This window comes from Miniopterus natalensis, chromosome 14, assembly GCF_054644295.1.
Source record: "Miniopterus natalensis isolate mMinNat1 chromosome 14, mMinNat1.hap1, whole genome shotgun sequence".
Classification (NCBI taxonomy): Eukaryota; Metazoa; Chordata; class Mammalia; order Chiroptera; family Miniopteridae; genus Miniopterus; species Miniopterus natalensis.
Window position 1 is genome coordinate 14,857,104 of NC_142094.1, and position 16,227 is coordinate 14,873,330.

Genomic DNA, 16,227 nt, shown 5'->3' on the forward strand with positions numbered 1-16,227 from the left:
ACTCTGTTTCTATGAGTGTGGTTTTTTTTAGACTCCACATACATATGAGAACATACAGATAAATCTGTCTGATTTATCTCACTTAGCATAAGAACCTCAAGGTCCACCCATGTTGTCGCAAATGGTAAGATTTCCTTCTTTCTCGTGGCTGAGTAATACTGCAGGGGTTGTGTGCACACGTGTGTGTGCATGTGTGTGCACACGTGTGTGTGTTCCACATCTTTATTCATCCACTGTTGGACACTTAGGTTGTTTCCATGCCTTGGCTATTATGAGTAATGCCAATGAACATGAGACTACAGATATCTTTTCAATATCCTATTTTCATTTCCTTTGGATATATACCCAGAAAACTGCTGGACCATATGGTAGTTTTATTTTTAATTTTTTGAGGAACCTCCATACCGCACAAAGGTTCCCTTTTCTCTCATCCTCGCCAACACCCCACAGCTGCTTTCCTAAGAAAGCCTCTGGATGTCTCCAGGCCTCAGTTTCCACCTCTGTCAAAGTAAGAATGACACGGGTGTCTGCCCCACTGAGTTATTATAAAGATTAAATGAAACATATAGAAACACTATAAACTATAAAATGTTTTCGAAGAGCAACGTCTTATTAAAACAGGCCTCTGAATCTGGCCCTTTCTTCAGATCTCCAATGTGTGGAGGCAGGCTGCCTACGTGCAGATCCCAGGGTCATTTACCAGCTGTGTGACATTGAACAAGTTACTTAATCACCCTGGGCCTCCATTTCCTCATAAGAAAAACGGAGATAATAATAGTCACTACTTCATAAGGTTGTTATCAGGATTAGGAGAGCTAATAACATAAACCACTTAGAATCAGTAGGCACCATGGTAAGTTAACTAAAATTTTTATTTTCATATGCCCTGGCATTGCTAAATCCAAAACGGAGGCAAAAACAGTTCTTGGCCAGTCCAGGAGGGGGCACCCTTGTTAGTGCACCACATGGAATCTGCCCTGGGACAATTTATAAATAGCTTCCCTTAAATTACACTCAAAATCTTAAAAGATTGTTTTTAGTTCCTCCTCAGAATCTGGGAAGGATTCAGACTGTATTCCATGAATCTGCCATGAGAAACCAGAATTCATGGAGTATTGTTTCATCTCACCCAGCGAAAACAGCCAAAACTAATACTAGGAGCCACACTAGGAGCAGCCACAAGCAGCGTTTGCCCTGAGCCGGCAAGTATTGGACCGTCCTCGTGGCCTGAAGGACCCACTTGGAGGTGAGGGCTCAAACCAAGTCACTTTCTGCTCCGTCCCACAGCCCACGCTCTGGCCAGGAGGACTCCCCACAGGCCTGTCCAGCAGGCACGGCCAGGGCCCGCTTTGCACGCAGAACAGAGGGGGCCACGACCCTGCCCTTCTAAGGTAGGCTCCCGCGCCTCCTTTCTCCATCTCTCAAAGGGAAAGTAAACCTCATCTCACAGAAATACATAAAGACGACTGAGATAGCATGAAAACACTGAAGACTTCAGAAGGAAGGCTGAAATTATTTACTAAAAAAATGGACCAACCACAATGAGACACTTCACATCCATTAGAATGGCTATTATAAAAAAATGTCTTAGTAAAAAACAGAAAGCAACAAGTGTTGGCCAGGAGGCAGAGAAATTGGAACCCCCGTGTATTGTGGTGGGAATGTAAAATGGTGCAGCTGCTGTGGAAATCGGTACAGCAGTTCCATAAAAAATTAAACATACGATCACCCTGTGATCCAGCAATTCCACTCTGGATATGCACCCAAAAGTACCGAAAGCAGGGACTCGAACAAATATTTGTACACACATGTTCACAGCAGTGCTATTCACAATAGCCAAGAAGTGGAAGCAAAACGTCCATGGATGGGTGAGCAGATACAGTGAGGTCTGTACCTACGGTGGAATATTGTTCAGCCTCAGAAAGGAAGGGAGTTCGACAGGCCTCAGATAACCAAGCATCGCGGATGAACCTCGAGGACACTGTTCAGTGAGAAAGTCAGACACAAAGGACGAATCAGGGCATGATTCTTTTATATTCCACAGTTGTCCTTGGAGTGGTTACATTCACACGGCGGAAGGTAGGACGGTGGCTGCCAGAGGCTGAGGGGAGGGAGGGTGGGGAGTTAACATTTAATGAGAACAGAGTTTCAGTTTGGGGAGATGAAAAAGTTCTGGAGATGGTGATGATGGCACCACAGTGTAAGTGTGCCCAGTGCCACTGAGCTATACACTTAAAATGGTAAATTTTAAGTTGTATATTTTACCACAATAAAAAAAAAAAAAAGAACATTCTGTACCACTGCAGTTTGACAAGCACCAGACTGAGAATCAAGAGGCCAGAGCACAGCCACGCATCACCATCAGCCAGATGTGTGCCCAGCTGTGCACCCGCCTCAGTCCCTTTGCCTCTCATCTGCCATCAGGAGGAAAGGACCCTTCCAGCTCCGCCCTCCTGTCATAGGGACGCACCCACGCCTGTCTGGCCTGGGGTCACCTCTCAGAACTGAGACCTTGCTCTCCAGTATTGTCGGCTAGGACCCCCCTGCTCAATAAGAAACCCAGAACTCACAGTGCCTGGAGGCCAACCTCACCCACATCAAACCAGCTGGAGGGTGGGGTGGTGAGCATTCTGCTTGGCGTGGCTCCCGACTCTCCGTCTAGCCCAGGACAAGTTTTCACTCCTCTGGGTCTTACCATCCTTTGTCCAAGGGCCGCCGAACCTGCCAGGCTGTCCTGGAATCATGTCCTTCTCTGCGCCTGAGGCTCCAGCTCGGTTCTCTAACTCTGAAGATACGCCAGGAGCTGGTTTTCCCCTGGGCAGAATCTCTGGGAGCAGTCACCTAGCTCCAGAAATGCAACCAGGCTCGTCATTGCGAGAGGCAGGGTTTGTAACACTTTAATGACACGCTGGGGCAGGGTGCGCACATTCATGCAGCACAGTTGCATTTAGTGCCTACTTTGTGCCAGCTCTGTGCTACGCGGGACCAAGCTGCGCACTGCACGACTGCAGGGGGTGCAGTCACCACATGATCAGCGTGGGTTTGTGCAGATGGTATAACAGTTCTCCGGCAGATGGCAATTCAGAGTCTTGAGGAATGGGCGCCTTTTTCTAATTTTCACAGGCCACCATACCAGCTGGCTGCCAGGCTGGTGCTAGGGGTGTGGAAACAGCAGTGAGCAAGACACAGCCTCTGCCCGCAGAGACCTTACTGTCCAGTAGGGGAACAGGCCAGCAAATGGTGAGGGGAGCTGTGGCGGGGTGTTCACAGGATGCTGCGGGGCTCCAGGCAGAGAAGTCCCCTCGAGAAGGCCCTCTAAGCTGATGCCTGGTGGGCACACAGGGGTCAACCAAGAGAGGCCAAACAGAGGGCATTCTAGGCAGAGGAAGCTCAGGGCAAGAGGCCCAGAGCAAGAGGGAGTGCGGGCTCCCTCCTGGCACGGGTCAGCCTGGCTAGAGGGAGGCTCTCGTAGGGAGGGACAAGAGGTGAGACTGCAGGGACAGAAAAGGCCACTTAGGAGACCAATAAATACTGGCTAACGAACTGGACGACGTGGGGTGGGATGGGGGCTGAATAGAGTCAAGAGCCTTGTCAGGAAAATGGGAAAAATAAAATCTTTGCAAAAAGGAGAGGTTTCCTGACCCCTGGGAAAGGGAAACAGCGGTGCAGACATTGGAGGGCGTGCGCGCAGGTCTCTGGTGGCTCAACCTGCTGGAGCAGCCTTCGCCTGGGGAATAGGTGCGTTGGGCACCAAAAGCCTGAGAGGTGAGCCTCAGGGAAAGCAAGCGAGGTTCCTCCCAGCTGAGGGCAGGCCGAGGGGGGCTCTCTCCCCCTGGACTGCGAGGCGTCTGAGGCCATCTGCCAACCATCTTCTTCCTGCTCTCAGTTCCCCCTGGCTACCAGCAGTGTCCCCTGCGGCCACCAGGAGCAAATCCAGGCAGGGGTCCCTTAAGACCAAAATCCTCAGAATGACTCCTCTTAGGGACAACATCAAGCCCCTGGGGAATCTTGAGCAATTCTTTTTTTTTTTTTTTTTTAAATATATCTGTATTGATTTCAGAGAAAGGAAAGGAGAGGGAGAGAGAGAGCTAGAAACATCAATGATGAGAGAGTCATTGATCGGCTGCAGCCCGCAACCCGGGCATGTGCCCTGACCGGGAATCGAACCCTGATCGCCTGGATCCTAGGTCGAAGCTCAAACGCTGAGCCACGCCCAGCCGGGTGGAATCTTGAGCAATTCAAGAGAAGACAGAACCCTCAGCAAGACACGAACCAGGCATGTGAGGACTCACACTGGCATTACTCTGAGCTGCAAAACCAAAAACACGTGGCACCAGAGCTTGAGGAGCGGTTTGAATGGGCTGTGTGGAAGGAGAAACCGCAGGATTTCCCACCCATCGGGGGATGGAAAAGGCCCTTCTTCTGTGTAGCCTTCAGCTTTCCCTCCGGCCCTGAATTCGCTCTGTCCCACCCCATCTCCAGACCACACGGCCCCTCCACAAGCCCTTCTGGTTCCGCCTGTCCCAGAAAATGGCATTTTAGAATCGCTGATGTTAAACCCAGACCCCACAGCACGCTCCTGGCTGGGAGGGTAGAGCATGGAAGCCGTACCGCGGGGCTCCAGGCCAGGCCTGGCCACAGGGTCCTCACGGGGCTCTGACAACCGGGCAGAGGGTGGGGCCCCGGAGAGCAGCTGGGACCCCACAGTGCAAGGAGGGAGGGAGGGGGTTAACAATAACACAGTTCCGATCTTTATAAAAACACCATTGACCAAGCCACCCTGGCTCATCTCTAAATCTCCGGGCAACTAGACGTTACTGAATTCCACACTCCGACGAGTTCACCGTTGAGGAATAATTCAGTGAACTCCTGCCCGATGTATTCAGAGCTCCTCAGGAGCCAGAGCCTGCTCTGCTGTTTGAACTGAATAACTAAGTCTGTATCCCAGGGATACTCAAAGAAACAATTCCCCTTTTCTTCTAACTTGGAGAATTTAATTTAGGTGTTTTATCAAAAACTGCGGCTCCCAGTAGATTAATGGCCCACTCTATCTTTCATATTAAATTAACTGAGTGCAGAACAGCTTTCTGGCTTTGAATGACAGGCTCCAGCGCTCAGCTTGCCATTCTTTAAGGGAGCATAAAATGAGGAGTCCAAATCATGGGACCTGTATTATCATATCTTCCCTCTGGTTTTGGAGGTTTTTCCACTTTCTCTTGCCATGCGGCACATTAATTAGCAATCAGGCAGCACTCGGGCCAGATGATTTCCATTCTCCATCCCTAACGAAACACCAGCCCAGCCCATAACTTTCCGTCTCATCCTGTAGCTACAAAAAGAGAGACTTCACGAGGGACAGCCCTTTGCAACTCAGACAGCACCTTGGTTCCTTCCCTCTCATTTCATTCTCCCAACAAGCCTCAACTCAAAATGATTACCCTCAGTTTAAAAATGATGAAACTGAGCAACAGAACAAGAGCCACTGGAAAGTGGCAGAGCTAGGACAGGACTCCAGTCCAAGGCTCCCTCCCCGACACCACAGTAGCCTCATGTGACCTCACTTTGTGACGGTTCATTATTTTTTCAGTATAAACCTTTGCCCTACTTTGTCTTCCATTCTGAATTTAAATGAATGAATGAATTCCTCTTGGCTCTTGACCATGTTATCTCTCCAGCCTCATTCGCATCACTGAACTCCAGGCTGCAGCCACATCAAAACATGCGCCGTGCCCTGTGCACACAGTGACCTTGCTTTGCCTAGCGCTGTTCCCTCTGCTACAAGGCCCTTCCCTGCCTTCTTTACCCTCCCACTTTTCCAAACCAAATGTCACTTCCTCCACAGGGCCTTTCCAAATGCTCTCCCTTCTTGGATGGAAAAAGATATTCCATGCAAGTGGAAACAAAAGGAGAGCGGGGGTAGCTAAACTTGTATCAGACAAAATAGACATGAAGCCAAAAATGGTAACAAGAGAAAAGGAGATCATTATATAATGATAAGGTGGTCAATTCTTTAAGAAGATAAAACAATCATAAATATATATGCTCCCAGCATTGGAACAACTAAATACTTAGAGTAAATATTATCTGGAGGGAGAAATAAGCAGCAATACAATAGTAATAGGGGGTGTCAATGCCCTGCTTTCAATCATTCAATCAGAAAAATCAATAAGGAAACGTTGGATATGATTTCACTTAAGACCAAATGGGCCAATGGACTTGCACAAAACATTTCATTCAGCAGCAGCAGAATACACATTCTTCTCCAAACCACACGGAACATTCTCCAGGACAGATCACAGGTTAGGTCATAAAAATAAGTCTGAAAAATTTTAAGAAGACTGAAATCACATCAACTATCCTTTCTGACCACAATGGTACGAAACAAAAAATCAGTAATAGAAAGAATACGGGATAATTCAAAACTATGTAGAAAGTAAGCAACACACTCCTGAGCAACAAGTGGGTGAAAGAGGAAATCAGAAGGGAAATAAAAAATATCTTGAGATAAATGAAAATGGAAACACAATATATCAAAATATGGAATGCAGCAAAAGCCTTGCTAAAAACAAAAGTTATAGTGATAACTTCTACATTTTTTAAAAAAGCCCTCAAATAACCTAACTTTGCACCTTAAAGGACTAGAAGAAGAACAAACTAAGCTCCAAGTTAGCAGAGGAAGAAAATAATAAAGTCAGAATGAACTAGATGCTGGAAAAACGAGAGAAAAGATCAGCAAAACTAAGAGCTGTTTTTTTGAAAAGATGAATAAAACTGAAAAGCTTTCAGCCAGATTAAGGAAAAAAGAGAGAAGACACAAATAAAATCAGAAATGAAGGAGAAAATACTACCACTTATATCATAAAAATACTCAGGATCATAAGAAACAACTATGAACAATTATTCACCAATAAATTAGAAAATCTCGAAGAAATGGGTAAATTTCTAGAAACATAAAACGTATCAAGACTGAATCATAAAGAAATAGAAAATCTGAACAGAATAATTACTAGTAAGAAAGTTGAATCAGTAATCAAAAATCTCCCAAGAAAGAAAAGTGCAGGACCATATGGCTTCACTAGTAAATTCTACTGAACATCTAAAAATCCTCCTCAAACTCTTCCAAAAAATTGAAGAGGAGGGAATACTTCCAAACCCATTTTAGGAGGCCAGCATTATCCTCATACCAAAGCCAAATAGAAACAATACAAGAAAAAAATTACAAGCCAATATCCTTGATAAACATAGATGAAAAAAATCCTCAATGAAATATTAGCAAACCAAAGTCAACAGTATATTAAAATAATTACATACCATAAGCAAGTGGAATTTATTCCAGGGATACAAGGATGGCTCAGCATAGGCAAATCAATGAAATGCTCTCTCCTTCTTGGATGGAAAAAATGATATACCACATTAAGAAAATTAAGAATATAAATTGTATTATCATCTCAATAGATCCAGGAAAAGCATTTAACAAAATTCAACACCCTTTCATGATAAAAAATATAAAATAAAATAAAAATTTAAAAATTAAAAAAAACTCTCAACAAATTAGGTAAAGGAAAAAAAAAAAAGTGCTTCAACATAATAAAAGCCACATATGGCAAGCTCACCACTAACATGACACTCAATGGTGAGAGAGTAAAAGCTTTTCCTCTAATATCAGGAACAAGACAAGGATGCCCACTCTCACTACTTTTATTCAACATAGTACTGGAAGTCCTAGCCAGAGCAATGAGAAAAGAAAAAGAAATAAAAGGAAGCCAAATCAGAAAAAAAGAAGTAAAATTGTCTCTGTTTGCAGATGGCATGGTCTTAAGTATAGAAAACCCTTGATTTCACTAAAAAAAAAAAAAAAAATTGTTAAAATAAACACATTTAGTAAAGTTGCAGGATACAAAATCAATGAAATTGGACACAAAAAAATCAGTTGTCTTTCCATGTACTAACAACAAACTACCCAAAAAAGAGATTAAGAAAACAATCTCATTTACAATAGCATCTAAAAGAATTAAACACTGCCCTGGTCGGCGTGGCTCAGTTGGTTGAGCACTGTCCCATGCACTAAGGTCACCAGTTTTACTCCTGGTCAGGGCAAATGCCCAGGTTTCGAGCTCAATCCCCAGTAAGGAGCATGCAGGAGGCAGCTGATCAGTGTTTCTCTCTCTCCCTCCCTCTCTCTCTCTAAAACCAATAAAAACATAAAAAATACTTTTTTTAAAAGAATTAAATACTTAGAAGTAAATTTAACCAAGGAGTTGAAAGACCTGTACAGTGAAAACTATAAGACACTGATGACAAAAATTAAAGAAGGCACAAATAAACGGAAAGATATCCTGTGTTCACAGATTGGAAGAATTAATATTGTTAAAATATCCACACTGCTCAAAGTGATCTACAGAGTCAATGCAATCCCCATAAAAATTCCAATGGCATTTTTCACAAAAATAGGAAAAAAAATCACTAAATCCTTATGGACCCACGAAAGACTCTGCGTGCTAATCCAATCTTGAGCAAAAAGAACAAAGCTGGAGGCATCTCACCTGATAATTATTATTGTCAATAATAACCTGATAATTAATTATTGTTATCAAATAATATTATAAAGCTATAATAAACAAAACAGTATGGTACTGGCATAAAAACAGACATGTAGACCAGAATAGAAAGTCTGGAAATAAACTCATGCATATACTGTGAACTAAACTTCAACAAAGTCACCAAATATACGCAATGGAAAAAGGATCATTTCTTCAATAAACGGTGCTGGGAAAACTGAGTATCCACATGCAAAAGAATGAAACTGGCCCCTACCTCATACTAGGCGCAAAATCAACTCAAAGTGGATTAAAGACTTAATTATAAGACCTGCAACTGTAGAACTCCTAGAAGAAAGCATGGGGGAACGTTCCTTGACATTGACCTTAGCAATGGTTTCTTGGATGTGACACCAAAAGCGAAAATAAACAAGTAGTCCCCTTTTTCTGTTGTTGTCAGACATCTCAGCCAGGCTGCAGCGGCTGAGCGAGCTTTGCTGTGCCGCCCAAAGACAAGAAGAAAAAAGATGCTGGAAAGTCAGCCAAGAAAGATGAAGACCCAGTGAACCACCCTGGGGCAAGGCCAAAAAGAAGGCAGACGTGGTCCAAAGGCAAAGTTCAGGGCACGCTCGGTAACCTCTCTCGTTTGCCGAGCTCTGGGGGGCAGCTCCCGGCCGCTGTCCCTGAGAGGCCGAAGACCGCGGTTCCTAGGCCAGGGCAGCCCTTCCGGAGCTCCTTCGGAGAGGTCGTGTTAAACTAGTTTCCAAACACGGGGCTCAGCAATTTACACCAGAAACACCAAAGGTGGGGATGCCCCAGCTGCTGGCGAAGATGCCTGAACACCAGCTGTACATTTTGAAAAATAAAACTTTATTAAATCCAAAACAACAACAACAACCTAAAACGTTACTGCGCAGCGAAGGAAACAATGAAATGAAAACAGCCACCTACGGCATGGGCAAAAATGCTTTCAAACCATTTATCCAATCAGGGGTTAACATCCAAAATATATAAGGAATGCATACAACTCCATAGCAAAAACCAGATAGCTTGATTTTAAAATGGGCAAAGGACCTAAATAGATATTTTCTCAAAAAAAGACATCCAGCTGGCCAACAGGTACATGGAAAGGGGCTCACCATCTTTAACCAACAGGGAAATGCAAGTCAAACCACAATGAGACAGCATCTTGCTATGTATTAGGATGTCTGTTATCAAAAAGGCAAAAGATCACAAGTGTTGGCAAGAATGTGAAGAAACTGGAACCCTCATATACTGCCGTGGAAACGTAAAATGGTGCGGTCGCGTTGGAAACAGCCTGGCAGTTCCTCAGAATGTTAAATAGAGTCACCATATGACCCAGCAATTCACTCCTGGGCGCATACCCAAGAGAATTGAAAATATACGTTCACACAAAACACACAAATGTGCAGAGCAACATTATTCATAAAAGCCAAAAAGTGGAAACAACCCAAAGGCCAATCCGCTTATGAATGAATAAACAAAAACGTGCTACATGCATAGATTAGACTCTTAGCCATAAAAAGGAAATTAGTCTGATACATGTCACGATGGTGAACCTGAACATATGCTAAATGAAAGAAGTCAGGCACAAAGGGCCACGTAATGTATGATTCTAATTATGTGAAAGATCCAAAATAGGCAAATCCACAGGGACAGAAATTAGATCCATGGTAGAGTCATGGTTTCCGGGGGTGTGGCAGAAGAAGGAATAGCCAGTGGGTACAGAGTTTCTTTCTGTGGTGACGAAAATGTTTGGAATTAGATAGTGGTGATGGTTGTACAACTGTTTAATAGGCCAAGAACCACTGAATTGTACACTTTAAAGGGATCATTTTATGTCATGGGAATTATATTTCAATTTTTTTTAAGTCCATTTAATGAATCTGAAGTATGGTTAAGAAAGGCTGAGGACCAGAGGGCTGGGAAGTAAATGTCTCCTCCCATCTTCGCTCCCCCTGCTGTGGCCAGGGCTCCAGTCACCTCTGAAGTTCACCGTTGCAGCAGCCTCCCCCTCGTACCCCCAAACCCAGCCTCCATCACTCACCTTCCCACTGTGCACCTGTATTACATGCCTTTTTTATTTTCTGGCTTTTTTATGTTTTGACATCTGAAACCCTGCTGATCCCAGAGACTGCCCCTCCCAGAGCCAGCCAGCTCCTAAAGATTGTCCAAGACTGGCTTGCAAGCGTGCCTTTCACCTGCAAACCAGCCCATCCGGAGCCCCGTCCCAACCACTCCCTTTACACAGCTCTTGCCCTCTGGGTCACTCTCCATCTGCCCTCATCGCCGCAGGGCCAGGCATCAGACCACTGGAGATAGCCCCTGCATCCCAAAGCCTGCTGAAATCACTCAGACAGCCGCACCTAAGCTTGCTCACCCTGCATTCCCTTCCCTTCCCTTCCCTTCCCTTCCCTTCCCTCCCCTCCCCTCCCCTCCCCTCCCCTCCCCTCCCCTCCCCTCCCCTCCCCTCCCCTCCCCCCTCCCCTCCCCCCTCCTCCCCTCCCCTCCCCTCCCCCCTCCCCTCCCCCCTCCTCCCCTCCCCTCCCCTCCCCTCCCTTCCCTTCCCTTCCCTTCCCTTCCCTTCCCTTCCCTTCCCCCAGAAACCACAGCGCAGGCTCTTGCCCACATGCTCCCTTCACTCCCTCTGCCTCTGGACGGACCCTGGAGCTTCCCTATGGGTTCCTGCGTGGGGCGCCCTGCCCTCTGCTTCTAGGAACCCGGGAGTAAAATGTCTTCCTGCAAAACAGCCATTCCCATTTCTGCACGTCTTAAAGCAAACCCAAGTACACATCAAAACTCCACCCTTGCCCTGCTCCGCCTTCCCTTTGCCACCCGCCTTCTCAACTCCCTGACACTCTTCAATCTGGGAACCCCCCCTACTCTCAGCTGCCCGGGCACACAGCATTCCTTTGTCCCCGTGCTTTCTCACAGGCTGCTGCTCCACCCCGTGTCCTCTGCAGCCTCTGCCTGGGCCATCCCCACCCCTCCGTCGAGCTCCCCCACACAGCCTGCAGGACAGCCTCCCTCCAGGCCCTCGGCCTGGCCTGGCCCCCTGCCTGGCTGCGGAGTTCCAGGGAGATAAACGCGTGTCTTCCTCCCTCACCTCCGGGCCCCCAGGGCTCAGCACAGAGCCGGGAGCTGCGGGTACCTCCAGAAGTGGAGGGTTTTGCGATTCAGTGTAAGAAATTTCCCCTGCAGCTGCCAGCTCCCCGAGGGCGCAGGCCTCCCCTCTGGTCCTCAGCAGGCCAGGCCCACAGCTGGCCTGGGCTGAGCGCGGGAACTGGAATGGGGGGCTGGGAGCGGGAGGCAGGCTGGCCTCCCCCAGGCCCACGCGACTCACACTGCTCCTCCCACTCGCGCTCCTCCGTCTCGCTGGCCGGGCTCTGCAGCTGCGCCTGCTTCAGCGTCCAGTAGAGCTCCTTCGCCCTGCGCTCCTCCTGGAGGCGGATCTGCTCTTCTCCTCGCTTCCGCTCCTCTTCCTCTTTCTTCTAGAATGCCGTGGGGAAAGAACAGCGTTAGGGGACAGTGACCTTCCTGGGGGGATCAGGGCCTCTGTGCTCCTGAGCGGGTGGGGTGGGTGGGCCAGCGGCCGCTCGGTCTCAGCAGCTGCTCACTGGAAAAGCAGCAGCTACCCTGAGCACCCTGGGGTGACTGAGGGTCAGACGGGTGACAGATGTGGAACAAGGAGCGAGCTCAAGCTTTCTGCAAAGACAAGAGGACACTGGGCCATCCCGGGCCAGGCTGCCATCCTGCCATCCTGGGCAAGGCGTGGGCAGGGCGCCTGGTCTTCCTAGAGGCCAGCTAAGTAGGATATGAGCTCGTCTTAACCTTGTGTCCAGATAAGATATTTCAGAGCGAGAGCAGGCTTGGGGCCCCAAATCTCCATTTTCTGTCCCATTTTAAGCTCCAAAAAAGGTCGTCTGTTTGTATTTCCCTCCACCTTTGTTTACATCACAGTAACCTGCGTGTGTGGGACACGCGTTATAAGCCCAAGACTTGTTATAAAGAACAGCAACTCTCCCAACCGCTTCATCCCAACTGCCCCACCGAGTCCGTGCCCAGAGGCCAACAGTTGCAATTGTTTTAGCTGTTTCTTCCTGTGGTTACGTGTCTGTCTGAGTAAAGCGGCTGATTCTTGACTTACCATTCTAGACACTAACCCCTGCCTTTCTTTTTTGGTGCATGAGTACCGAGCGCTTGTTTCCCTGGCAGGAACAAGCCCATGCTTTTCCTCTCCTCATCCGCACTTTAAATCGACATCACAACTTGTGGTTAAATCGGCAATCAGGGTAAACAGGATCACTGCAAAGCCAAATCGGGTGATATTTCCACCAACTCTAAGAAGTGCATTTTTTAACTTTCTAAGATAGGTCTCTGAAATTGGCATGTCTCAAGGCTTAAAACTTGCCTTTCCAACGGGCATCAGGTTTTTTTCTTTTTTCTGAAAATAATGATACAATTGATAATTAATGGCACCTTAAATTCAATAAAATATGGTAATACGATGGCTTTTCCTTTCAAATATTATTTTGCTTTTTCCTGAGTTGATGATTGTTTTATCTTTCAGTTGGATATTAACTTTTCCCAAGCCTCTCTAATATCTGTAGAAAATCTTTCTCTGTGTTTAACCAAGCGCTTTTTATTATAACAGATAATACAGCAGCTATCTCCTTCCATGAGACACCCCCGCCCCAGATGCCATCTTCCCTTCTCTCATCTCAACTGGCTGCCGTCTAGGTCTCCTGCCCACCCACCCACCAGGACTCTCCTCTCAGCTTTCCCTGAGCTGAAGCCCTTGTTTCTTTGTTCTGTGTTTTCTTTTCTGGCCACTCTCTCATTTTGCAGCAACATAGCTTACACTATTTCTCAGGTAAGGATGCACAAAGACACACTTTCTGAGTCTTGTCTGAAAACATCTACATGCCACCGTCACATATAACTGCTCACTGAGCTGCGCTCTCAGGCTTGGACTAATAATCATCGCCAATGGCACTGGGAAGGCTGTGCCTGCTTGTCTTCTAGCATCCGGGACGGCCACGAGCGATCCCACTCTTCTGCGGAAGGCAGTCATCTTTCCTTTTATCGCTGCTGCTCTGAGCTTTTGTAAATGATGTGCCTTGGTTTGGATTTTCTTTCATTGATTCTGTCGGGCACTCGAGGTGCTTTCGCCTGGAGTCTCCGGTCCTTCCAGCCTAACACATCTTGGCTTAGGGTTTCTTGGACAGTTCTCCTCTCGTTTCTTTTTACTTTCTAGATCTCCTAGTTGTTAAAAACTGGGCTTCTCCAGTTGATCCTTTAAGTGCATTATCATTTCTCTCTTCTTTTCTATCTCCTGTCTTTTTGGTTCTATTTCCAGGTTGATTTCACTGACTTTATCTCCCAAGCCTTCTACTGGGTTTTTTTCTTTCAGCCATTGCATTTGTGATCCCCAAGTCCTCTTTCTCACTCTTTGGTTGTTTCTTTTTGCTTCATTGCACCCCATACTTGTTTCATGGATGCAATAGCCCATCTCTAAGGCTTTTAGAGCTTTTTCTTCCCCATATTCTGATTTAGGTCTATTTCTTTTTTTTTTCTTTTTTTTTTTTCCTTTTTGTGGGGTTTTTTTAAGTTTTTTAAAATTTCATTTGGTGCCTGTCATTCATGTTGGAGGCTTTCCTCGGATGGTCCCTGACGGCTCCTATTCGAGAGAGAAAGTAAGTATCTGAATGGGAGACTCAGAGTGTGTGGACAGGGCTTCCTTGAGAGGTGGGCTCCACTCTGGGCTGACTGGAGGAAGAACCAGCCATCTCACTGAGGAACCCTCGAGTGTAAGAATCTAGGGGTCCTCTCTCTGAGGTTATTCAGCGTCTGTTCCTCTGTCCTGCCTGGGTGGTGTCTGACCACCAGCATTCCCGGAGTCTGTGGTGGAGGCAGGCTGTAGGCAGGACCGACCCAAGCCAGCAGGACCCCTTCATGGGAACACCATGCTTTGAAATGTCTTCTCTGCAAAATTTCCCCCGAGTTCCGCAGAGATGGCCGGAAAGAGTCCTCCCGGGATTGTCAGGGGCAGCAGTTCTATAAAGGTGAGGTGTCCCAAGCCCAGGCCCTGTCCCACATGAGCCTTAGTCCCTGTTTCTCCTCAGAGGATGCTCTCTGACTCTCTCCTCCATGCGAAGGGTTAACCAAATGTCCCAAGGAGCTAAGACTCATACTTATGGAGTCATCCTGGGGTCCAGTGGCCAGGCCATGGTTCCAGGAGGGTGGCCTAGCAAGCAAATGAACCCTTCTGGGCAACATAGCATTTTTATCGCAGGATCAAATAAAATTGAGACACTAGAATGGAGCTAACAGGCCGATTTTATGTGGCTCAAATTGTTAATTTGTTATAGAAAGAGACATCACACAAAAAACTATTTGCTGACCCTGTGCACCCCAAGGCAACCCTGCTGCAGGTCCCACTGTTGAGAGCTAGACCTTCCCTTAACGCTCTTGCTCCCAGGCTGTCCCCTCCCCTGCTCGCTCCACTCGGCCTGACCCGCTGAGCCACAAACCTTTCCCTTTAACTCCCGGGTCAGAGAAGGATGTGGTCGCCTGGAAGGAGCAGTAAGCAGGGAATCAGGACAGGACGAGTGGCAGAGAGAATCTAGGAAGCTGCCTCAGGCTGTGAGGCCAGAAGTCCCCCCAGGAGGGAGGGGACGTGACCTGAAGCCTGAACAATGAGAAAGAAGGAGAAACTTCCAGGCAGAGGGAACCGCAAGTGCAAAGGCCCCAGAACTGCAATGGGTTTGGCACATTCCCATGAACAATTACCCACTGCGGCTGGAGGGGGGAAAGGCTACATTCTATTGTTGAAGAGTTTGTGATGCCATGGGATGCCCCCGAAGCCTGCCATTAGCAGTGGGAGGCGTGAGTCTGGGGCTCAGGGCAAGCTCAGGCTGAGGAGCCTCTGCAGAGGATGAGGCTTCTCCACGTGGACTTAATGACGCTAAGAGAAAGAACGCAGATCAAGAGAAACAGTCCAATTGTCTGGGGACACTCCTCCATTTAAAACTTGAGAGAGCTGGAGTCAGAAAAGGAGCTCGAGAAGGAGGCCAAGGGGTAAGATAAAAATCCAGAGGCGCGATGTCGGCAGGGGAAGCCAAGAGGAGAAAGCATTTCAAGTAAAAGGGAGTAAACTGAGCTGCGGGCTGCTGAGACATCATAAAATATAAAGACAAAGAAGCCGCCAGGGACCTAGGGACAGGCTACGGGGCCTGGTGGTGGAGCCCGAGGACAGCGGCCCTGGCGGGTGGAGGGGCAGGGTCCAGGAGCAGGAAGAGAGGGTGGAAGTGACTCCCAGCAACCCATCCACATTTCCTGTGCAAAGGAGCAGAAACAGGGAGCGGCAGCCAGGGGGGATGTGGGGTTAGATAGAAATGGGGTGAGCTGGTTGGCCTTAAGATGGGAAAATACTAGAACAGAGAGTTAATGACTAATGAACATTGGGAGCCAGAGTCTGACTCCACACAGAGTAAGTTGAGTCTTACCCCAAAGCTGTATTTCACCTGCATCAGCCACTAGCATCTCAGTAGCAGAACAATCACCTTCACGCTGGTACAGAACTCCACAGTTTGCACAGTGGGTTTCCCTTTGCTCCCCAGGGCTCCCTAATCTCTGACTGCGGTGGGTCGCTGCCTCCCTCAGTTCA

At 47.4% G+C, this 16,227-nt stretch overlaps 1 protein-coding gene across 4 annotated transcripts in view; it reads right to left on the reverse strand.

The window, feature by feature from the left end:
- The window catches only part of SH2D4B (SH2 domain containing 4B), a 76,815-nt gene that overhangs the window by 33,080 nt on the left and 27,508 nt on the right, over positions 1–16,227 (reverse strand). For all 4 annotated transcript variants that reach the window (XM_087824123.1, XM_087824122.1, XM_087824125.1 and 1 more), the window contains one exon: positions 11,902–12,049. In XM_087824123.1, the coding sequence (XP_087680249.1) occupies positions 11,902–12,049 (148 nt within the window). The remainder of the gene's footprint in view (positions 1–11,901; positions 12,050–16,227) is intronic.